General features: G+C 47.6%; 1 protein-coding gene across 1 annotated transcript in view; it reads left to right on the top strand.

Moving 5' to 3' along the window:
* The window catches only part of HMMR (hyaluronan mediated motility receptor), a 30,989-nt gene extending 6,618 nt beyond the window's left edge, over window positions 1–24,371 (top strand). The window contains exons 5-18 of the mRNA XM_055126909.1: window positions 2,674–2,862; window positions 4,689–4,772; window positions 4,855–4,955; window positions 6,366–6,440; window positions 6,559–6,734; window positions 10,288–10,436; window positions 10,541–10,755; window positions 13,540–13,632; window positions 14,588–14,734; window positions 16,163–16,312; window positions 17,492–17,591; window positions 19,737–19,913; window positions 22,047–22,206; window positions 22,930–24,371. Of these exons, the coding sequence (XP_054982884.1) occupies window positions 2,674–2,862; window positions 4,689–4,772; window positions 4,855–4,955; window positions 6,366–6,440; window positions 6,559–6,734; window positions 10,288–10,436; window positions 10,541–10,755; window positions 13,540–13,632; window positions 14,588–14,734; window positions 16,163–16,312; window positions 17,492–17,591; window positions 19,737–19,913; window positions 22,047–22,206; window positions 22,930–22,949 (1,836 nt within the window). The 3' untranslated portion in view covers window positions 22,950–24,371. The remainder of the gene's footprint in view (window positions 1–2,673; window positions 2,863–4,688; window positions 4,773–4,854; window positions 4,956–6,365; window positions 6,441–6,558; window positions 6,735–10,287; window positions 10,437–10,540; window positions 10,756–13,539; window positions 13,633–14,587; window positions 14,735–16,162; window positions 16,313–17,491; window positions 17,592–19,736; window positions 19,914–22,046; window positions 22,207–22,929) is intronic.
* Window positions 24,372–24,885: the final 514 nt, after the last annotated feature.

Below are 24,885 nucleotides of genomic sequence, written 5' to 3'. Positions count from 1 at the left end.
TTGTCTGTGAGCTGAAATCAGTGAAGTCAGCTTTGTACTTGGCTTTGGGTCAGATGCACGATAACCCACTTCAGGAAAAAGGAGTAGTTGAACATTGACATGCTGGCTCTTGCAATTATGTCTGATCGCGTACTGAGATGTCCTCAGAGTTATTTTTGCACACACTTCCTCTCTGCTAGTCTATTGCTAAGACCCTTATCAGCTGGAGAATTGCTGGGTGAATGAAATCCAAGCAGATTTGTGGGAGATGATGATGTGACACTAACCTGATAAAAATCTCTCCCCTAGACATCTACCTTCAGAAATTAGTTCTTGGGGCCAGGCTCCAAAGTATGTTTTTGCTGTTGTTGTTATTTGTTGTGTTTGGACCACACCTGCAATGCTCACGGCTTACTCCTGAGCATTTTAGCACTCAATTCTTGTCCAGAACAATCATTTCCAACTGTCATTGTCATCGTGGTCCCTGCTCCATCCTAACTGCCCTCGCCCTCTTCCTGCCACTTGTGACAAGCTTCCAACCGAGGGCCAGTCCTCCTGCCCTCTATTGTCCGTGGGTAACAGTCTCATACTGTGTTTTTTTATAACACACAAATGAACGCCATCACTCTGTGTCCCTCTTGTAAGTTATTTCACTCAGCATGATACTCTCCATTGTCCATCCATTTATCAGCAAATTTTATGAGTTTATTTTTTTTCTAACAGCTGTGTAGTATTCTATTGTGCACCATAGTTTCTTTATCCAGCCATCTGTTCTTGGGCACTCGGGTTGTTTCCAAATTCTGGCTCTTATGAATAGAGAAGTGCAGATGGTGTTTCTGCTGTGTGGTTTTGGGCCCCGGGGTATATTCCTAGAAATGATATTGCTTTTTAAACTTACCAGCTACTTTACGTGATACATAACCATGCCATAAACAGCCTTTGGACTAATATCCATGGCAAACCTATTCCAGTCCTCATCGTCTGCCAACATCTGTAAATTTGAAGTGCTTTTCTTGGGAGCCACTGCATCATTTTCCTTCAACCTGGGAAACTCCCTGATTGTACAGATTTACAATTGACAGGTGTAGCTAATTTCTTTTTTTTTTTCTTTGAAAAATCTACCTTTCTTTGAAAACATTATTTCTCACCTTCCTCATCTTCCTATCACAAGTGATATTTTCACTGGACTGGCGGTTTCATGTCAGATGTACACACTTCCACTTTTTAAAGATGTTATTCCAGCTTCCACATTTTCTGTTGGCCAATAAGTGACTTTCTTTTTACTCTAGTAAAAGCCACCAAATAATGGTTTGCCTTGCTGTAGCCTATGCGTTTACCCAGCTCTGCCTTCTTGAATTAAGGGAGTTATCGGGAAGTAGGGAGGTAGGTCGAATGGTTGAGTTCATGCCTGGATGAGAGAGGCTCTGGGTGCTGTGGCCCGATGGCCCCTCACCTCCCAGCTGGCACCAGGCCCACCTCCACACCTCAGTGCCCACTGGACCCACAATCGTTGTAGGCTGAGCTCTCTTTTTAAAAAAGCGGTGCATGTCTATATGTATATGTGTATACACAAACATACATGTATATATGTATACACATATACATATGTAGCTCTGTTGCATTGTTGTCCCATTGTTTGTCGATCTGCTTGAGTAGGCACCATTGTGAGACTTGTTGTTACTGTTTTTGGCATATTGAATATACCACGGATAGCTTGCCGGGCTCTCCAAGAGGGACGGAGGAATCGAACCCGGATTGGCTGCATGCAAGGCAAATGCACTACCCACTGTGCTATCGCTCCATTTTATATTATAGTACTGTCACACTGTCGTACCGTTGTTCATCGATTTGCTGGAGCGGGCACCAGTAATGTCTCCATTGTGAGACTTGTTGTTACTGTTTTTGGCATATCAAATACGCCATAGGTAGCTTGCCAGGCTCTGCCTTGCGGGCAGGATACCCTCGGTGGCTTGCCGGGCTCTCTGGAGGGATGAAGGAATCAATTTTATACTATACTTTATATTTTTATATTTGAGGTAAAAAAAGTAACTCCCTTTTATTGTTGTTGTTTTGTTTTGGGACCACTCAGTAATATTCAGGGGTTACTTCTGGTTCTGTGCTCAGAAGTCACTCTTGGTGGTGCTCAGGGCACCATATGGGATGCCAGGGATCAAACCTGGGTTCACCACTTGCCAGGCAAATGCTCTACCCTGCTGTACTATCACTCCATCCTTCCCCCCAAAAAACTCCCCCCTCCCCAAAAAAAGCTCTTGCAAGTCAAAATACCTCGTAAGTAAATGGTTTGATTATGCCCTCAAATGTGTTATTGTTAAAGTCTCCTTTTTATGCTTGGGGGCGAGGCAGGGGTGTGTTAGGCCTTACCCTTTGGTGTTTGGGGAGTTGCTTCAGTGATGCTGAACGGACTCTGTGTTGCTGGGATCTAATCCGGGTTCGCCACATTCAAGGCGAGACTTGACCCCTGTTCCCTGTCCTGTTTCCTTGGCACGTTCTTACAGCTCTTTGAGGCGTAGATTAAAATGGATCTGAGTGTTCAAGGAGTCAGCAAAACTGGAGTGTCCTGAAGGCGTCACGTCCAAACCCCTCTTCCGGGAGCTTCGGTGCTCCCGGGTCGCATCTCCGTGTCTTGGCTTGGGCAGCAGCAACTCCCCCGTGTGCTCTCTTGTTCCCACCCAGATCCGGGTCCTGGTGCAGGAGCGCAGCCTGCGGGACAAGCGGATCCAGGATCTGGAAGCAGAGTTGGAGAAGGTGGAAGCCAAATTCGTCTCGGAGGTCAGGGAGAAAACCTCTCTGTCTGCGCTGAATGCGTCCCAGCAGAAGCAGCTCATCGAGTTAAGCCGGATAAACGAGCGGCTGAAAACTAAGGTACGGTGGTGGCAGCGACGGCGTTTGGACGAACAACACACACGGGGTGTTTTTCTCACCTGCTGGCTCCAGAACGTCAGGCTCTGGCGGAGACCCTCTCCTCTGTACCAGGTTCCAAACAGCTCAGGGGGACCCTCCAAAGGGTTCCTGTCGTGCCTTCAAATAAGAATTGTTGCTGCTTTTTTGTTGTTGTTTGCAGTTGTGGTACCTGACACATCGGGGGTCATCAACAGGCAATTTTTTGTTTGTTTTTGTTTTGGGGCCACAGCCAGTGATGCTGAGGAGTTATTCCTGGCTCTGTGCTTAGGAATTATTCCTGGCAGTGCATAGGAACCATGCTGGGGATCGAACCCGGGTTGGTTGCATAAAAGGCACGTGACCTACCTGCTGTATTATGGCTCCGACCTCCCAACAAGTCACTTTTTTAACATAAGACATCTTAATTGTGGTACCTGGCACATTATCAGCGAGCGTGCCAGGGTACCAGGTACACTCCAACCCTTTGGGGACTGGAATGAGATTCGAATAAAGTGATGGATGGACTTCGTGTGTGCAATCATTGAGCTTTTTGTGGTTTTTTTTTTGGGCCACACTGAGCAGTGCTCAAGGCTTTTTGGCCTTGCACATGGCCAACCCAGTTCAATCCCCAGCACCTCATAGGTTCCCCTCTGCAACACCAGGAGTGATCCCTGAGCACAGAGCTGGGAGCAACCCCTGAGCATCTCTGGTATGGCCCCAACCCAAAACGCCCCCTCCAAAAATAATCATCATCACAGATTTTATGCCAGTTTTTTTTTTTTTTTTTTTTTTTTTTGCTTTTTGGGTCACACCCCGCGATGCTCAGGGGTTACTCCTGGCTCTGCACTCAGGAATTACTCCTGGTGGTGCTTGGGGGACCATATGGGATGCCGGGGATCGAACCCGGGTCGGCCGCATGCAAGGCAAACGCCCTACCCGCTGTGCTATCGCTCCGGCCCCAGTTTTTTTTTTTTTTTTAACCTAGAAAGTGGAATTGTAATCTTTATGTGAAACTTTTTTAAACTTTTTTTTTTTTTTTGCTTTTTGGGTCACACCCGGTGATGCTCAAGTGTTACTTCTGGCTTTGCACTCAGAAATCACTCCTGGTGGTGCTCAGGGGACCATGTGGGATGCTGGGAATTGAACCCAGGTCGGTCGCGTGTAAGGCAAATGCCCTCCCCGCTGTGCTATGGCTCCAGCCCCTACACATGGACTTCTGAGCACCTCCAGGAGTTCTCTCTGAGCACAGAGCCAGCAATAAATCTTGAGCACTGCCAAATGTGGCCTCCCAAATTAAAAAAAAATTGTACCAGTACTGCTGTAAGTAAAAACAAGATGTGACAATTATGCAGTGATGACGATTTATGCAGTAACATACTTAAAAAATACAAAAATAAAAAGCAATCACGGGTCACACTAAAGAAAAAGAAACAAAAAAAGTCACCATATAAAGCATTAAGGGTGGTGTTGGGTGTTGGTCAAAACTTTCATCACAGGCAACCAATAACCCTGGTAATAGTCCAAACCCCCTAACCCCCAAAATAGAAATACCCAGTATTTAAGGGACTTGTACCTAGCGACTCAGCAGAGATCATTTCTAAATTTCTGCTGTTTTCTTTTTGGGTCATGCCTGACAATGCACAGGGGCTACTCCTGGCTCTGCACTCAGGAATTACCCCTGGTGATGCTCAGGGGACCCTATGGGATGCTGGGAATCGAACCCGGGTTGGCTGCACGTAAGGCAAACACCCTACCCGCTGTGCTATTGCTCCAGCCCCAAAATTTCTGATGTTTTCCGTTGCACTTAGTTTTCAGAAACCAGAGCGCGGAGTAAAGGAACTCAAAGCCTGGAGCTGCCGAAGGTCGGCCAGCAGAGAGACGCGAAGCTGAGGGTGAGTGATGCCCGCCCCAGCTGGCCGCCAGCGCTCGCCCGGGCCCGCTGGCACCCCCTGAGGCAGCCTCTCTGTTCCCCAGAGCACGACGGCTCAGCAGGAAGGCAAGGAGACGAAGCTGCAGGTCACCCAGAGGAGCCTGGAAGAGTCCCAGGGGGATGAAGCCCGGCTGGAGGGGACACTGTGAGTGGCTGAGAGGTCGAGGGAGGGTCTGGGTTCAAAGTGACTCACCTTTCTGCGCTCCGATCCCTGAGATTGTCTCGCCTTTCCTCATGGCTTCCCTCGTCTCCTTCCTGATGGTGTCGTCCTTCCCTCCCTCTGAAAGAAATCCTCTTCCCGGCTGGGGACTTGAAGGCCACACCTGGCTGTGCCCGGGAGTGATCCCTTGCTTAGTGCTCAGTGTCCGGGAGGGAGCCAGCATCAGCTCGAGGCGGAGCAGTGTCCTTGCCCCTCCTGATACTCTCTGACCTTTCCCCCCTTGCAAAGTCATTTTTTTTTTAGAGGGCAAAGGTAAAGATATACTTGATTGATCACAAGGCCGTCTGGAATAAAGACTTTGTGACACACAGGTGTTACAAGGTATGAGTAACTTCTCTTTGGTGGTGACGTGGAAAGGCCAGGAAGGCTACAGAAACAATGACCTGACACTTGGCTTATCCTTGGCTATACACTCCTTTTATCCGAATATATTTGGAAAGTTTCTTCACTTAACTGAAAGACAACTTTTCTTTTGAGGGGGTCTTTGGGCCACACCTGGCAATGCTCAGGGGTTACCCCAGGCTCTGTCCTCAGGAATTACTCATGGTGACGTTAGGGGGACCGTGTGAGATGTCAGAGTTTGAACCTGGGTCAGCTGTGTGCAAAGCAAATAACTTTCTTATCACTGTTTTAGTGCTCCAGGCCTACACAAACAACTTATTTTTATAAAACTTTGTAACAGCATAAAGTATCAAGTTGTTTGTAATATAGTTGTTCGGGCATTCAGTGTATCAGCACCAACCCACCATCCAGCAACCTTTCCTCCACCAGTATCCTTAATTTCTCACCCATGACCCCCTTAGCAGGCACGTATTGCTCATTACAACTCAAAGGCAAATGGAATCATCCAAAAAAAAAAAAAAATCAAAGATGAAAAATCAACCAATTATCAAAAAGATTAATAAAGGTCAATTTGTGACCTTTTGTTGTTGTTATCTCTTTGTTATCTCTTACACTGGTGTTACTAAAAATCATTGTCTAAGGATTGACTGGACTGGTTGGTGCTGGTTGGACCCTCTGTGTGAAAAATAACTTAAGTGAAGAAGTGGCTTGGGTGGAGGAGTTCGTGCTGTTCATGCAGGAAGCTCACCTCCAGTCCCCATATCCTGTGGCCCCCTGAGCACCACCACGAGCGACCATTCCTGACATCAGAACTCGAAGAGTAGGTTCCAGCACCTCCAGCTGTGACCCCGGTTTCCTCTCTGTCTATGTGAAAGTGTGGACTGCCAAGGTCAGCGGGGCTCACAGCACGGTATTTGGTACAAGGAAGTATTTGATGTGATTATCATGTGTGCATATGGATTTGAAGGGTTTTTGTTTTGTTTTGGTTTTCAGCATTTCCATGGAGAAGGAAAAGACTGATGAAAAATCTGACACCGAAAAACTCTTAGAATACATTGAAGAAATTAGGTAATGTGAATGCTAGCTTCAAACTGAACCCTTACCGAATAGCGATGAGTAGCCAGTTCTCGTCCTCTCTGTTCATTCTCCCCCCATGTTGAAGCAAAAATCATTTGCTTCATTGCAGCTGTGCCTCGGAGCAGCTGGAAAAATACAAAGTAGAGATAGCCCGATTAGAGGAACAGCTGAAGGAGAAGAATCAAGAAGTTTTAAGCCTTCAGCAGTCCCAGGAGGAGAGTGTTATGTTGTCGAGCAAAGTGCAAGACCTGGATTCGAGATGCCAGCGGCTTGAGAAAGAAAAAGGTATTGTGACCTTTCTCCTTGTACTTCACTCAGATCAGTACGCTGCTCTGTGTGATCTTTATGGAAAAGTTAGGGGGTTTTTTGGCCTTGATTTGGTTTTGGTTTTGGCATTACCGTACCTGGTAATGCCTAGGGCTCCTACGCAAGCTCAGCGCATCCCCTGGGTTGTTCCTGGTGGGGCTCAATGGACCGTGTGGTGCTGGGACTCAAGCCCTAGCCTCCTGCATGCAAAGTGCTGCTCCAGCCCCTTGAGCTGTCATCTTAACCCAACCTTTTGGAAACAACTTTTTTGTTTGTCTTGGCGTCATACCTGGTGATGCTCAAGCATTATTCCTGGCGCTGTGCCCAGGAATCACTCCTGTCTTGCTTGGGGTAGGTGCTATATGGAATGCCAAGGATGAAACCCAGACCAAGAGCAAGGCAAGTGCCTTGCCCGCTATACTATCGCTCAGGCCCCTTAAAACAACTTTTAAAAATAATGACCTAGAGGCCAGAGCGATAGTACAGCGGGGAGGGCGTTTACCTTGCACATAGCTGACCCAGGTTCGATCCCTGCCATCCCATATGGTCCCCCGAGCACTGTCAGGAGTAATCCCTGCGTGCAGAGCCAGGAGTAACCTCTGAGCATCGCCAGGTGTGACCCAAAAAGGGGGGGGGGAATTCTGGGCTAATATATTTCAGAATTAACATGAAATAGGTAAGGCCTACTTACACAGATTTTCTCCCTACACTTTATGTAAGCACTGTGGCTTGCAGAATTGTTCATGATGGCTTGTTAGAGGCACTCAGTGTTCCGACACCAACCCCACCACCATTATCACCTTCCCGCCACCACTGTCTCCACTTTTCCCAACCACTCCTAGAAACTGCCTCCACAGCGGGCCCACAATCATTCATTTTATATTGCTTGTTGTCAATTTCTAACTCAATGATCAGAAAGTATTTCCTTAGAGGAAAATTAGTGTAAATTGTTGTATGTCACCCTGGAGACATTAAGTCCTTGTATGGGCGATTACTAAGGTGTTGTTACAGGTTTGGTCTGTCAAGATCCAATCTGGTGTGCTACTACTGGATTGTCACTGTTGTACAGTTTGGAGATGTTGCTCCAGGCAGTCCAGAATTCTTAACAGGATGGTACAGTTGGAGTTAAATTTTTGACTGGGCAGCGGCTCTGGGGATGTGTATTGTCACTGCCAGGACTTCTGGAAGTACAGGGGGTTAGGGGAAGGTAGACGCAGAGAAAGCCTGTGGATATCTGTCACAAAAACCTACATACCTGCATTTTCAGCAGGTTGATTTCTGGGTTCGGGAGAGCCTGGCAAGATCCCCATTGTGTATTCATGAGCCAAATGCAGTAACAAAGATGGGTCTCATTCCCCTGACCCTGAAGAGCCTCTAATGTGGAATTGTTGGGAAGAACGAGTAAAGAGAGGCTGACAAAATATCAGAGCTAGGATGAATGGAGACGTTACTGGGAGGCCCGCTTGAGCAAATCGACGATCAATGAGATGACAGTGATACAGTGATATAGAAGAAAGAGTTTTAATAAAAAAAAAATAAACATATATATATATACATATGTATATATACATATATACAAATTTAGACCCCCTGATTTACAATGTTTTTGGTAAGCAGTGTCCCACCTCCATTCCCCCCTCTCCCACCAGTGTCAGAATCCCTCCACTGATGACCCAGCTTTCCCTCCTACACCCACACCTTGCCTCCTTATTCAACTTACTTAAAAAGATTTAATCCTTATGCTTTGGAGCACATGTGTACAATAGCATTATTGTACACATGTACAATAATGTGGCTCTTAGCATTTTGGTGTAACCAGTCGCCTCCCCTCTACACTGCCCAAGTGTCCAAGGTCAGTGCCAGGGTCCCTGTTATCATCAATCCCCTCCTCCTCCTCCTCCTCCTCCTCCTCCCTCCCCATTCCCCGTCTTCCCAGACATGGTCATTTCTGCCATCCAGAGCCAGGGGTTGCTTACACCGATGCCTTCTACCCCCTTGCCCTGCTACTCTGTGTACCGGAAGTGAGTGCAGACATGGATGATTCGTCCTTCTCCCCCTGCCTTCACTGAACACAGTGCCTCCAGCTCCACCCAGGTTGCAGTGAATCACCTGCCTGATTCCATTTTCCTTCCTGGCTGCATAGTATTCTTTCGTCTGTATGGCACAGCTGTATCCACCCCTTTGTCCTCAGGCCTTTTGGGTGGTTTTCCTGCTATTTTGTTTGTTTGTTTTGGGGCCATGCTCATGGGTTACTCCTCTTGGCTCTGCACTCAGGAATCACTCTAGGCAGTGCTCAGAGGGCTCTGTGGGATGCCGGGATCAAACCCGAGTCAGATGCAGGCAAGGCAAGACCTTAGTCCGTGCACTTGCTCTCCAGCCCTGTCCTGGCTATTCTCAGGAACACGTGTGTTCAGGTCTCCTTTTGAATTAGTGCTTTCGTGTCAAAGAACTTTTATAAAGCACTTATAGAAACATTCACCAAAATAAATTCTTTACATGAGGCTAGGATTTACAACATTATAACAGATAATAATATCTATATATTAAAATATACTTATTTTAATATGTAATTAACTTGGAGCCAGAATGATAGTACAGCTGGGAGGGCCTTTGCTTGCATGCAGCTGACCTGGTATTTCATATGGTCCTCTGAGCACTGCCAGGAGAATTTCATGAGTGCAGGCCAGGAGTAACCCCTGAGCATCGCCAATTGTGACGCCCCCCTCACCAAAAGACAAAAATAAACATATATAGTTAACTTCAACGATCTCCGTCAAGTTGTATTCATTAGGTAGCAACATTATCTCTTGGTAGGAGCAGAACTGGAGAGATAGTATGGAAGGTAAGAATAGTAACCAGAGAGAAGTTACAGAAGGTGAAGCATTTGTCTTTGACACAGAGGACCCAGGTTTGATCCCTGGCACCACCTATGGTACTCCTGAGCACAGAGAGGAGAGTAAGCCCTGAGCATAAGCACAGCTGGGTGTGGCTCAAAAAACAAACAAATTGGTAGGAACATAGAACTCAGTTTGGGGATTTTACGTGGTAGCATATAACTAGTTGGGTCTCTCAAAATTAATAGTAGTATGAGGGGCTAGGAGCGATAGCACAGCGGGTAGGGCGTTTGCCTTGCACGCGGCCAACCCGGGTTTGATTCCTCGGTCTCTCTCGGAGAGCTCGGCAAGCTACCAAGAGTATCCTGCCGGCACGGCAGAGCCTGGCAAACTACCCATGGCGTATTCGAGATGCCAAAAACAGTATCAACAAAGGCTCACAATGGAGACGTTACTGGTGCCTGCTGGACGACAGTGCTACAGTGCAGAGGGGCCAGAGTGATGATACAGCAGGGAGGGCGCTTGCCTTGCCCATGGCCAGCCCGAGGTTGGTCCCCGGCATTCTATATGGTTCCCTGAGCTTGCCAGGAGTAAACTCTGAGCCCTGCCGGATGTGGCCCCCGAACAAAACAAAAGACCCAACATCACATTAATAATTGCATCTAATTACAACATGGTTAATGTTTTCCTTTTAATAGAAGATCTCGTCTGTGCATCTAAAGAACGAGAAGAAAATCTAAATTCTGAAATGCAAAATGTGAAGGAGATGCTTGCTCTTGAAAAGCAAGAACATGAAAAACTCCAGCAGAAAGAGTTGGAAATGGGGTCCCTTCTGCAGCAAGAGAAGGTGGTTTATTCAGATGCCGTTGCTGGTTTTTCTCTGCTACCATCCATGGGTTTCCCTGTGCAGCAGACGCGTTTAAATTGCCCGCGTCTTCTGTTCGCCTCTAGGAACGGTTCTCGACTCTTCAGCAGAAGCTGTGTGCCTTCCAGGAGGACATGGGCAAAGAAAGGAGCCTCTTCGAAGAGGAGCTGCAGAAAGCCCTGCAGGAGCTGGAAATGTTACAAGGGAAGGAAGAGCAGGCTGAGAAGCTGATCGGGCAGCTGGAGGAGGAAATAAGGGCTAGAGCTGCCGAACTCCAACTTCTAGAAGAAAGGCTGAAAGGGTTTGTGTCATTTTATTTATTTATTTTTTTTTGGTTTTTGGGGTCACTCCCAGCAATGCTCAGGGCTTACTCCTGACTCTGCACTCAGGAATTATTCAGGGGACCATTTGGGATGCTGGAGATCAAACCCAGGTCGGCCTCGTGCAAGGCAAAGGCCCTCCTCGCTGTGCTATCGTTCTGGGCCAGGTTTGTGTCTTTGTGACCTGGTATTACTCCTTTTCTTTGGATATTAAAAAAACAAAACAAAAAAAAAATCCTTTTTTTTTCTTTTCTCTTCGTTCACTCTGACTTTCCCATTCAGCTGGTGGCTGATAGAGCAAATGGATGATGTTGGAATGATTAGGGATGTGAGGAATAGACGCAGAGAGGTAGAGGAGGTGCACAGTATGTGCCTAGGAATAAGTTTGAGCCTCAAATGTGCAAGCCTGGCCCTTTCACCAACTGAAGCCAGCGTGCAAATTACTGAGCACTTGCGTACCGGGGAGAAACTCAAGGCTGGAGCTGACGCTTTCTCTTGGGAGACCCAGCCGGGCTCCGGACCGCTGCCAGCACCATCCGGGCGGGTCCAGAACATTAGAGGAGAGCTTGAGTAATCAGTCCCAAGTTGGGCTTCCTTTGCTGATTTTTCTCATTTTGGGGTGTGGGGAGATGGGGTTTGGGCCACACCCGTCAGTGCTCAAGGCTCACTGCTGACTCTAGACTCAGGGATCTCTCCTGGCAGTACTTGGGGAGCACATGGGGTACCAGGATGGAACCCCCATCAGCTGTGTGCAGGGCAAGTGCTCTGCCCGCTGTACTGTTGCTCTGGCTCTAGGTTCCTTTACTAATAACAGGTGTGGAGGAGGAGGTGGGGAGGAACTAGAACTTCAAAAGCTACAAAGTCCACCTTTTTGTTTTGTTTTGTTTTGTTTTTTATTGCTTTTTGGGTCATACCTGGTGATGCACAGGGGTCACTCCTGGCTCTGTGCTCAGGGGACCATATGGGATGCTGGGAATCAAACCCGGGTCGGCCGTGTACAAGGCAAACGCCCTACCCGCTGTGCTATTGCTCCAGCTCCTGAAGTTCACCCTTTGACAGTAACATCTGTCTTTTTTTGCCAGTATATTTCCACATAGTGTAAGTTAGAACGTTGTTAATTTTGTTTGGGGGAGCACACTTCCAAATAAAGAAGCAAGACATTTGAAATGAATGGACCACTGGAAGGAAAAAGATTACCTTCACATGCTTTTTCTTTTCCTTTTTAAACTCTAATTGCATTTTACTTTCATCATATCCTTGCCCACTATATTTTCCTAATCGGAATGCATTTCATTTGTTGCATTCAGGTGGCAAATAGATAGTCTTGCCATTTTAACCTTTGGGTTTTCATCTCGAGTCCTTGGTTCCTCACAAGAAAAGGTTCTAGTGAGTCACCAAGGACTAGACGTGAGCCTGTATTATTGCTAGATGTTTCTAAAATCGAAACAACACCCTCTGTCTCGGCTGATATATATATATATTTAAAAAATTAAAAAACATATACATATATTATATATTATATACATTGTGTATTGTATATAATATATTACATATACATATATGTATATATGTATATATTTTTTTGAATTTTTTTATTTTTATTTTTTTGCTTTTTGGGTCACACCCGGCGATACTCAGGGGTTACTCCTGGCTTTGCACTCAGGAATCATTCCTGGCGGTGCTTGGGCGACCATATGGGATGCTGGGAATCAAACCCGGGTTGGCTGCGTGCAAGGCAAACGCCCTACCCGCTGTGCTATCACTCCAGCCCCTCGGCTGATATTTTTATTACTAATCCTGTATCTTTTCCTAATGAATGAAAAAAAAAAAGAGAAAGGAAACCAAGGTTCTTCATACCACAACTTGGAATGGGATTAGATCTATGAGCTGCTATGAGCAGTCTCAGGAAACCAGCATATTAGAAATTTGGGGGTCTGGAGAAATAGTCCGGTGAGTTCCCATGCTTCCTTACATGCAGCCAGGAAGAAGCCCCGAGCTTAGAGTGTGGCCCCATAATTTCCAGAAGGAAGCAATTAAAAGATGATTCTTTCTAACGCAGATTCCTAAGTGTAAGGTCGGAAATGGGGATGTATCGCTAGGTCTGTGAACCAGATGTGTGGTCCTGAGCAAGACGATCTAAATTTCTTCTATTTTCTACTTTACTAGATAGAAGAGTTGTGCGTTGCAGGCCCTTAGCAGCAGTGCTGCAGGGAGGACGTTTGCCTTGCACACAGCTGGCCTGGGTTCGACCCCTGGCATCCCATGTGGTCCCCTGAGCCCCACAGGAGTGACTTCTGAGTGCAGAGCCAGGACTAAGCTCTAAGCACCACCAGGTGTGGCCCCCCAAAAAAAACTAACCCAATAAATAAACATGTTGGGAGAGGCAGGTCCTCTATGGAGAGCTAAGCTCTCAGCATGGGCACAGAGAGAAGGTTCGGGATGGCTGCTGTTGTGAAAGGGATTCTCTCTTTCTGTGTCTCTCTTCCCTCCCTCCCTCCCTCCCTCCCTCCCTGTCTTTCTGTCTCTCTCTCTCTCTCTCTCTCTCTCTCTCTCTGTCTGTCTGTCTCTGTCTCTCTATTCCTTCCTCTCCCCCTTCCTCTCCCCCTTCCTCTCCCTCTCCCTCTCCCTCACCCTCTCCCTCACTCTCTCCCTCTCCCTCTCCCTCTCCCTCTCCCTCTCCCTCTCCCTCTCCCTCTCTTCCCCTCTCTCCCTCTCTCCTTCTCCCCTGGGTTAAGAAGGATCCTTTGCACTTTCTCTGTCCTTAGGAAAGAGGCAGAGCTGGAGCGGAGCGCGGCTGCCCGCGAGGATTCTGCGCGGCATCTGCAGGAGAAGCAGGCCGTGGAGGCCGAGTTCCAAAGGTGAGAGCGTGGGCGCCTCCATGGCGTGTGCATGTGCGTGTCTGTGTGTGTGTGCGCGGGTGACCAGGATGGCATGGTCGCTGGCCCCTGGGGCCTTCTTTCCCCTCGTTCTGTCCCTTGTGTCGCCCGGGCTCAGACTGGCCTCCTCCCTCTGACTGGCTTCCCTGAGCCCAAGACCCACCCCCTGATCCGCCCACGTAGCAGCGAACTCCCAGGTCTCATCTTTCCTGCCCGCTGTGTGCGTGCATAGGGCACAGCTTCTGTAGCCATCTGTCACTGCACTTTGGGGTGTCGCCGAAGCCTGGCTCTGCCATTGGGGCTGCACACAGAGGCACGTGGATCTTTTTGAATGGATGCGGTTGTGTCTGCTTATTGTGCCGTCACACCCGCTGGTGCTCGGGGCTTACTCCTGGCGGGCTCCATAGACTATCTGAGGTGCCAGGGATTGTGCAAGGCGAGCGCCCCATCACTCCGGCCCCTGCTTTTGGGTTTTTGTCATTCCCTGAATCTCTCCCTCTCCCCGTATCCAGTCTCTCCCTCGCAGCCTCCAGAGGAGAGAGCTCCCGTCTTCCCTTGCCCGCTCCTGAGCCCGACCCTTCACACACCTGGGCTGATACACTGATACACGATTGCCTTCCGTTCCGCTCTGCTTTGGTCCAGTTTTGTCTTCCTGTTCCTTCCCCAGCCCCTGGTGCACCCAGGTCGGGAGTTTCCTCACACACGGTGGGCGCTCGGTTCATCTTTCTCTTCTCTCTCTGAAGGAGCCGGCACATGCCCCGCCAGTCTCTTCTCCCTGTCCTCAGCGCTGAGTTCAAGTGATACTCTAAGATTCCGTCTGCTCTACGGAAAAGTGTAGGGAAATAGAAACAAACCAGCTGTGGGGGTGTTGTGGAGGCAGCTGATGGGAAAGGACTTTAACATCTTTTATTTTTTTTCTTTTCTTCTGTGTAATAAGCTATAAAGCATTCACAGCAAGGGAGATCGACGATCTGAAGCTAGAAAACTCATCCCTGCAGGAGAAAGTCGCCGCAGCTGAGAAGACCACGGAGGATGCTCGACACGAGCTGGCGGCCACCAAGAAGGCAAACGAAGAGTGTGCCAGGTGTGTAGGAGAAGCCAGTGCCCGCCCATACTTGGCGTCACGTGGGCAAGGTCGCGCTGCTCCAGCCACTGGATGTGGCTCCTAGCCTGCTGCAGTTGGAGGGCTGGCTCTGGATGGTCGTGTATCTCGACTCTACGCCGCCTTGGAGAAAAAGAGGAAATCAGAGAGAGCGGGAGGGGGAACTCAGTATATCGGAGCACGGGCTTTCCCTGGGGGAGACCCAGGATCGATCCCCAGCCCCTCATGCTTTCCTGAGCACCGCAGGGAGCAGAGTAAGCCCTGAGCACAGAGACAGGGGTGACCCAAGCACGATAACAAAAGGGGGAAACCAGAAATGATTTCCCTAGGGACAAAACAGAAGGAGGAGCTGGAGAGGAAGTAGAGGCAGTACAGGGGTTAAGTCTCCTGCCTTGCTTGTGCTTCCCCTGGGTTGGATCCTCTGTCCCACACGTAGGAACGTAGCACCCCTGAGCAGAGAGCAGGAGTAAGCCCTTAGCACGGCTGGGTGTGGCCTCAAAACAAACACAAATTAAAAAACCCAAAATAGAGCCCAGAGAGATAGCCCAGCCAGCAGGTCCCCTGCCTGGTCTTGCATGCAGCCGAGCCAGGTTCAATCCTGGGCACCCAGGAGTGATGGCGGGAGTGATTCCTGAGCATCTCTGGGTGTGACTGAAAGCCAGTACATCACTGGGTGTGGCCCAGAAACAAAACTGAACAAGCAAAAGAGAAATGCCTGGGAGTGTCCACGAGCAGAGATCATAAAAACAAGAAACAAAACCCAAAATAGAAGGAGCTTGATATTTCTGTGACTTGAAGTCAGCAAGAAAGGGAAAGAGGTGTCTGAGTGGTTTCACTCATATGTGATATATGAATAATTATAGCTAAAGAACTGGACTGGAGTGATACCACAGCAGGTTGGGCGTTTGCCTTGCACTCGGCTGACCCAGGTTTGATTCCTCCATCCCTCTCAGCCTGGCAAGCTACCCGTTGCGTATTCGATATGCCAAAAACAGTAACAGCAAGTCTCACAATGGAGACGTTACTGGTGCCCGCTCGAGCAAATTGATGAACAATGGGATGACAGTGCTACAGTGCTATAAAGAACTGGCGAGAAAGAACAAGGCTCTTACCTAGTCTTCCGTGAAAACAACTGTTAGCAGAGGCAGGAGGATGGGGTGGGAGTGATGAACAGAACAGAGGGGTCTTCCTGGGAGTGGAACAGCACTGGGAGTTTGCAGGCAGAGACGACAGTCGCCAACCCCTCAAATGTAAACCACTGACGTGCCAGTGCCAGGTCTTTGAAAGCATTTACTCAGTTAAAAAAACAAAAAACAAAAACTAGGAGCTTTTGGAAGAGTTATTTTTTTAAAAAAAAAAAAAGTGTTAACAGCTACGAAACGTCTAGTGAGCTGCTCTCTCCCACCCAAGGCGGCTGCTGGAGCTGGAGAGCCGCTCCGCCCTTCAGGAGGCGGAGATGAAGCAAATTGAAGCCGCTTCTCTTCAAGAAGTGACGGGCTTGCAGAACCGACTCAAGCAGCAAGCCGAGGACTTCCAGAAACAGCTGGAAGACGTGGAGAGGTAATTGAGCCGTAGAGTGCAGGGGTGGGGGGGGGGGGCCGCTTTGGAGCTGCTTTTGGAATTTTTCCTGGCTCATGCACTCAGGAATTACCCCTGGCGGTGCTCAGGGGACCATATGGGATGCTGGGATTCGAACCCGGGTCGGCCACGTGCAAGGCAAACGCCCTACCCACTGTGCTATCGCTCCAGCCCCTGTTGTTTTGTTCTTTATGATGTTGTTGTTTGGGTTTTGTTGTTGTTGATGTATTCGAGGGAGGGATGTGTGTGGGGGGATGCCAGGACTCAAACCCAGGGCCTCACACCACATGCAGTTCAAATGGTCGACCTCTGATCTCTGACCTCGGCCCCGTGTGTGTTTTTGCTTTAATATTCATGCTTTTTACTTATTTAACTTTTTGTTTTGTTTTTGCTTTGGGGCCATGCTTGCAAATGCTCAGGTGTTCTTCCTGGCTCTGCACTCAAGCACTGCTGGTTGCGCTTGGGAACCGTCTGACTGCTGGGGGCCGGACCCACGTGGGCATCTAGCTGAGGTCATGTGCAAGGCCAGCACTGTACTATCTCTCCAGCCCCTTATCTACTTATATGTTTGGCTTTGGGGCCATACTCAACAACAGTGCTCAGGGCTTACTCCTGACTCTGTGTTCAGGGATTACCCCTCCCTGGCCTGATTTTCAGGTTTCATTCTTTGGATGATCCTTGATGTGAAAGAAAAACAAGTTCTTAAGAGTTGTCAGAGAGAGGGCCTGGAGCTATAGCAGAGTAGGGAAGGCATCTGCCTTGCACGCAGCTGACCCGGGTTTAATTCCCAGCATCCCTGAGCACCACCAGAAGTAATTCCTGAGTGCAGAGCCAGGAGTAACCCCTGTGCATTGCCGGGTGTGACCCAAAAGGCCAAAAAAAAAAAAAAAAGAGTGTCAGATTTTATGATAAACCCCTAAGGGTGTATCAGCATAATTTGAGTTTTTCCTTTTTAATTTCACTTTAAGTCTTTCTAAACAACAGGGCCAGGGGCCATGGACACACTGGTGGTGAGGAGGTGTAATTTTACTATACCTCTGAGATAGAGGTGGTGCCAGGGATTGAACCCAGGTCAGCCACATACAAGGCACGCTCCCTACCGCTGTACTATCGTTCTCACCCCTACGTGTTTCTTATTTTAAATTTAATTTTCCCTTACAGGAAATCTGGAAAAGAAAGCCTCATAGCAGAATTGACTGAAGAAATGAATAAGTGGCGGCTCCTTTATGAAGAGCTGTTTAATAAGACAAAACCTTTTCAGGTGAGTCCTGGAAGACGCGCTTGTCTCTGTTTTGGAAATTCCCTGTAGTTTCTCGGAAACATCATCTTTCTGAACATGTACAGAGACCTGTGACTTCCTATGACGGGAGTCTCATGCACTTTTGTAAAATGTCTATGCACAGTCTTTCCATATGGAGTCTTTATTGGGTTAAACATTTGGGGGTGAGGGGCTGGAGCGATAGCACAGTGGGTAGGGCATTTGCGTTGCACGCGGCTGACCCAGGTTCAATTCCCAGCATCCCATATAGTCTCCTGAGCACCGCCAGGAGTAATTCCTGAGCACAGAGCCAGGAGTAACCCCTGTGCATCGCCGGGTGTGACCCAAAAAGCAAAAAAATATTTAAAAATTGGGGGGTGGGGGCTGGAGCGATAGCACAATGAGTAGGGCGTTTGCCTTGCACGCGGCCGACCCGGGTTCGATTCCCCACATCCCATAGGGTCCCTCGAGCACCACCAGGAGTAATTCCTGAGTGCAGAGCCAGGAGTAACCCCTGTGCATCACTGGGTGTGATCCAAAAAGAAAAAAAAAATTGGGGATGGGCAGAAAGATAGCACAGCAGGTAAAGCAATCGCCTTGCATGTGGCTGACCCAGGTCCCACCCCAGCATCCCAAATGGTCCCTCAGTGCCCTCCAGGAGGAATGCAGAGGCAGGGGTAAACCCTGAGCACTGATGGGTGTGGTGGCAAAAAAAAAAAAAAAGAGCCAACCAAAACATAAAGTCAAAATAATTATCTTCCAATCTGGTGGTTAAAATTAATAGAAAATTCTGCAGATCATATACTTGTGATGACTGCTCATTTAATTTATGTAAATTGATTTATATAACTGTGAATGTACATCTCTAATCAATTTTATCTCTGTAAACTGGTTATGCGTGTTTTGTTATGATCTGTCTCACAGCTTCTCAAATTAATAGATGGATCTTAAAATTTCAACAGCTAGGGGCTGGAGTGATAGCACAGCAAGTAGGGTATTTGCCATGCACGCGGCTGACCCAGGTTTGATTCTCAGCATCCCATATGGTCCCCTGCGCATGGCCAGGGGTAATTCCTGAGTGCAGAGCCAGGAGTAACCCCTGAGCATCGCTGGGTGTGACCCAAAAAAAGGAAAAGAAAAAAAAATTCAACAGCTAACTTTTTTTTTTTTTTTTTTTTTTTTTTGCTTTTTGGGTCACACCCAGCGATGCTCAGGGGTTACTCCTGGCTTTGCACTCAGGAATTACTCCTGGCGGTGCTGGGGGGGACCATATGGGATGCCGGGGATCGAACCCGGGTCGGCCGCGTGCAAAGCAAACGCCCTACCCGCTGTGCTATCGCTCCGGCCCCTAACTTTTAATCTTGTGACTTAAACGAAGCAGGGTTCCTTAGAATATGGAGTTAGCATATGTTTGGTCCAGCTCATCTGCCTGAGCCTGACTGCCCTGATTTTCAGGTTTCTCTCCTATTTTGATGATCCTTGATGTGACAGAAAAACAAGTTTGCAAGAGTGTCAGAAAGACTATCACAAACTCCAAGAGTGTGTTAGCATAATTTGATTTTCTTTCCTTTAATTTCACTTTAGTTCTAAGTCTTTCTAAACAGCAGGGCCAGGGGCCAGGAGCCACAGACACAGTTGGTGAGGAGGTGTTATTTTACTATATATCTGAGCCATAGAACCAAGAAAACCAAAAGTGTTAGATCCAAACTACAATCATAAAATATTGAAAATGTGTGTGTTGGTCCAGAGAGATGAGGTGGGTTTGTACACAGCAGACCCCGGCTCAATTCCGGTACCCCATGTGGTCCCCCAAGCCCCACTGAGAGTGATCCCTGAGTGCAGAGCCGGGAGTAAGCTCCAACACAATTGGTGTTGCCCTCAAACAAAAGCAAACTAAAACCAAAACAGAAGAGAAAAAAAAAAGTGTCTGTCAAGGAGACAGACTGGGGGACATTGGTGGAGGGAAGCTGACTGGTGACAGACTAAGTATCGGGAAATTGTACACCTGAATCTCACTTTGTAAAGTCTGATTTACAGACTAACTTGGTGACTAACTCTGTAAAGTCTGATGCCTAAATAAAAAATAAATCATAAAAACGGGGGAGGGGGGTAAAAAAGAGTCTTTCTAAACACACTTTTTCCCCCCAGGTGCAACTGGATGCGTTTGAAGCAGAAAAACAGGCTCTGTTGAATGAACACGGTGAAGCTCAGGAACAGCTAAATCAACTCAGAGATTCCTACGCTAAATTACTGGGGCACCAGAATCTAAAGCAAAAAATCAAGCACGTTGTGAAACTGAAAGATGAAAACAGCCAGCTCAAATCGGTGTGTAAACTAACACAGTGCCACAGAACACGTCAGGAGAGGGTGTTCTTGGTTTTGTGTTTCAGTGATCACTGCCTACTACTTGGGGAAGTGAAGTGAAGGAACATGGGCATGTCTTCCCACCCTCACCCCCCACCGCCCCCCAGAAAAGTATTCATCCCTCCAAAGGCTGCACATTTATTTTTGTCTTTTATTTAATTTGGCTTTGGGGCAGCGCCAGGTGGTGCTCGGGGCTTCCTCTTGGTCCTGCTGAGTATGTGGGGCAGCCTCGGGGTTGGCCGAGTGAAGGCGTGTCCCAGCTCTCTGCTCCCAGACAGAGGGGACCATAGAGCATCTCCGCGTCTGCTCTTCTAGATGCTCCTGCCTCTGTCTTTGTCCACAACGGCGGGACCCTTGAGTGGCGGCATCTGTTCTTCCCCATCCTCACCAGCGTGCTGCGTCTCCTGTGGCTTCTCCGGGGAGGCGGGGTCCGGGGGCGCTGTCTTTCCCCCTCTCTGACCCACAGAGGATCAGCTCTGCCACTTGCTGGCTCATGCTTCTGTTCCTTGGAGCAATTCCCTGCCCATCCCTGGGCCGGAGAGGCGGGAGCCAAGTGACTGTGTGCCGACTCGGGGGTCTCTTCCCCAGTTCTCTAGCCAGCATCGCCCACGTGTCTGGAATCGCTTGTCCGTTCCCTGGCCCCTCTGTCCTTTTGAGTCCTGGGGCTGGACCTTCTCGGAGCTGTTGAGTGGGTTCCCATGAGAGAGAATGGAGAGCCTCGTGGTTCCCAGCTTTCTCCGTCCGCCCAGGGTCTCTGAGCCCGAACTCGCTGGAACTGCCAACCGTGGCCGTCTTTTCTCTGGCGCCCCATTGTTGTAGGAGTCTGGTGCCCAGCAGACTAGGGACAAGGGTGAAGGGGTGGGCTGGGATGTAGCTCAGAGGCGCCGTTCGCTTCTGGACCAGGGGCAGCTGTGCCCTCACACCCAGCTTGAGTCTCTGTCTTGTTAGGATCCCTCCCTCAGCCACTCAGGCTCTAGCCGCAGGGAGCCAGAGGCCAGAGAGAATCGCTGAGCTCCCGTTCCTCCCCGTACAAGCGTCTCTACCTGGGGCTAGGCCCAGAGGCTCTTTGGAGACGCTGCCAAGGTCTCACTTGGCATCCTGGTGCGGGGAGGGGACTTGGTTCCCATCACGGAGGCTCTTCTTGCCTTTGCCCAGTGTTCATAGCGTTTCCTAAACTGCTGTTTTCTTCGTCGGGTCTTTAGCTTTCTCATCAGCTTTCAGAGACTCTCTATGGTTGTTTGTATGGGGTTTTTTTTCCCAGTAAGTGTCTCCTGGGAGCATGTCAGGGGAGTTTTTCAGACTGGCATACCAGAAGTTGGGTTTCTGCGTTGCATCCTGAGCAGAACTAACTTTCTTTCTTTCTTTCTTTCTTTCTTTCTTTCTTTCTTTCTTTCTTTCTTTCTTTCTTTCTTTCTTTCTTTCTTTCTTTTGTTGTTTGTATGTTTTTTTTTTTCCCAGTAAGTGTCTCCTGGGAGCATGTCAGGGGAGTTTTTCAGACTGGCGTGCTAGAAGTTGGTCTCTGCGTTGCATCCTGAGCAGAACTTTCTTTCTTTCTTTCTTTCTTTCTTTCTTTCTTTCTTTCTTTCTTTCTTTCTTTCTTTCTTTCTTTCTTTCTTTCTTTCTTTCTTTCTTTCTTTCTTTCTTTCTTTCTTTCTTCCTTCCTTCCTTCCTTCTTTCTTTCTTTCTTTTTTTTTTTTTTTGCTTTTTGGGTCACACCCGGTGATGCACAGGGATTACTCCTGGCTCCAGTCTCAGGAATTACTCCTGGCGGTGCTCAGGGGACCCTATGGGATGCTGGGAATCAAACCCTCGTGCAAGGCGAATGCCCTACCTGCTATGCTATCACTCCAGCCCCCTGAGCAGAACTTTCACCTGAATTTTTTAGACCAGTAGGAAGGGCAAGAGAATTTGGCACTTTGTCTGAGAAGGTCAGACATCTTTTTAATTTAGAGCCATAAATTTGTATCTATGAGTGATTTTTTTCTCTCTTAGGTTGACGCATGGGCCTCTGTGAACTTTTGCTCGTTATAATTATAACAGGTTTCACCAACATGATCTTTAATAGGTGCTTTTGTCTTTATTTTCTTTACATAGGAGTTGTCAAAAGTCCGCTCTCAGCTTGCCAAAAAAAAGCAAAGTGAGTTAAGGCTTCAGGAAGAATTGAATAAAGTTCTGGGCATCAGACGCTTTGATCCCTCCAAGGCTTTCAATCATGAGAAAGGGAATTTTGTCCCTAAGACCCCCTTAAAAGAAGGTAGGAAATGAATAAAATGTATTTATTTCTTTTGGACTTGATTGTAGCACTCAACACAGTATCAATCTTTTCCATGTGTTGATACTTTCTTGTGCCAAAGAAATTTTTAACTGAGGACATTCATTATAGAAATGCCCTCTGCTCTTTCAGCCCTCGTAATCTCTTGAACACAGATTGCACTTCTTTGTCTATTTCTTTCCTTGCTTATTTCTAATCTGAAGAAGCAGTGTTCTCTCGATCACATTTCCCTTTCTGTCCTCATGTATTTCGAAGCAACTTTCATTCAATAAAAACTATCTCACTTGATGAAAAAATAAAAGCCTCTCACCCCTTTTCCATACTCTCGATTTTCCAGATTCTCCTCCCCCCTTCCCCTACGCCCCTGGCATCCTTGGGCTTCATTCGGGTGATGTGACATCTGTCTAGCTTGAAATCTTGTCTCACTTTTGCTCTTCCTTCCTCCCCCCCCCACAACCTAATTATTCCTCTAACATACCTTTACTTTCAAGTACAATGTCAAATTGGTATTGGACAAGTAGTTTGTGTCTGTTGTCTGTGGGTCTTTGTACCTTTTGTTGACACTAAACCAGAATTGTTTCAAACTCTGAAGAAATGTGGCTTCGTCTTAGGGGAAGATTGGAGGTGTTTGTCGAGAGATGGTTTTGACGGGTGGGTTTATTTTCACGTAGCATTCTGATATGTCTCTTTTAATAATCCTTCCAGCCAATGCAAACTGCTGCTGAGCTCCCGTGGATTTTCCAGGATGGTGCAAGTAAATCTCTGAAACCCCTGTCGCAGATGATTTTATTCTTACTGCTATCCGTTGTGCTTTTGTTGCAATTGATGCTGCTGTGTTGTACATTATAGTAGCTTCCTGTCCTGGAGTGCAGGAGAGGAAGCCCCACACTTACCACGATGGTGCCTTCTTTTTGCTTCCTCTTCCTCTTCCTCAATCTTCACCTTTATCTCCTTGTGCTGTACTTCCTAACGGACCCGCATTGGTAAAGCCGACCCATAACAAATGAAACGCCCGTGTCAGAGGCGACTGGGCGCATGCTTGTCATGCAGACGGCCCGGGGTTTGAGCCCCAGCACCACCTGGTCCTCTGAGCACAGACAGCAGTGTCCCTAGAGCACTGAGCTAGGAGTATCCCTGGAGAACCTCCGAATCTGGCCCTAAACCAAAAAACAAGTTAAAAAATAAATCAGTCTCAGGGCTGGAGAGAGAGTACGACAAGGCATTTACCTTGTCGAAGTTAGACTTGAGTTTGATCCCCGACGCCCCGGTGTTCACCCTCCCCCCATCTGAACCTTGACACCCCATATGAGCCTGCCAGCAGTAATCCTTGAGCACAGAGCCAGGAATAAGCCCTGAGCACTGCTGGGTTGGTTCAAAAAAAAAAAAAATTCAGTCTACTTTCTAGTCCTCTATTCTGAAAACTTCTTTGGAAGATGATAATCCCGGAGTTTGAAATTTGGGTGATTTTATTCCCCCCTCAGTTTGATGCTAATCTGCACTTGTTAAATGGGACTAAAACTCCATGTTTTGTTCTGGCCCTTGCTTTGATTCTCCCTGTAAGATCAGTCCTGCCCTGCTCACTGCCCAGAGTCCACTGGAGATTTGGTCAGGGACTCCACGCTGACCTCTAGCTGATCTTAGAGGTCAACTTAGTCTCTGAGTTGGTGAATGATTTGTAGGGTGCCAACCCCCCACCCTAGTTCTAAGTTAAAATCTAGGGTCAGGCCACAGAAATTGAATTTATAATAAACTTTTGCATTTAACTCTTAGTTAAACATGCTAAAAATCTGAGAAATTACCTTTTTTTTTTCTTTCTGGGTCACACCTGGCGATGCACAGGGGCTATTCCTTGGCTCTGCAACCAGGAATCACTCCTGGCGGTGCTCAGAGGACCTTATAGGATGCTGGGAATCAAACTCGGGTCAACTGCAAACGCTCTATCTGCTGTGCTATCGCTCCAGCCCCTGAGAAATTACTTTAACTTCTTTAGAAAATCTTATACTTCCTGTCTTTTGCCTGTCTTCTGGTATTTGATTAATAGTCATTTAATATGAAATAAAATCGCACACTAAGTTATTACTTACCCAGATTATTCAACTTGTGTTATATGAAGTTGCAGAAATGCTTCTATTTAAGGTTTATTTATTGCCTTTGCCCTCCCTCCCTTTTGTCCTTGGTCCCTAAAATCATAATAAAATTTCGCTTTCAAACCGAGTAATTCTCCATCTGATTTAAAAAATATCAGATTCAAACCATGCACATGATTGGCCACTTTTTAAAATAATGTTTCTCCTTTAATAGACTGACAGAGCTTAGTAGACGAACTTTCTCATTAGTGCATAGCTCATGATTGATCCTTACAATGTCGTTTGAATTATGTTCAGAAGATATATAGTACCGAAGTTTGAAAAATTGTATAGGAACATTAAATAGCGTAAGACGTCCGCTTTTGCATCAAGATGAAGTAAAAAGGATTGGATTTACAGTTCTTCCCCCTGTTACACACACACACACACACACACACACACACACACACACACACACACACCACCACCACCACCACCACCACCATTAAAAGGGATTGGACTTACAGTTCTTCCCCCTGTTACACACACACCACACACACACACACACACACACACACACACACACCAAAAGGGA

This window comes from Sorex araneus, chromosome 2 (assembly GCF_027595985.1).
Source record: "Sorex araneus isolate mSorAra2 chromosome 2, mSorAra2.pri, whole genome shotgun sequence".
NCBI lineage: Eukaryota > Metazoa > Chordata > Mammalia > Eulipotyphla > Soricidae > Sorex > Sorex araneus.
The sequence above is the reverse complement of the archived record's forward strand: the minus strand, read 5'-3'. Positions and strand labels throughout refer to the sequence as shown.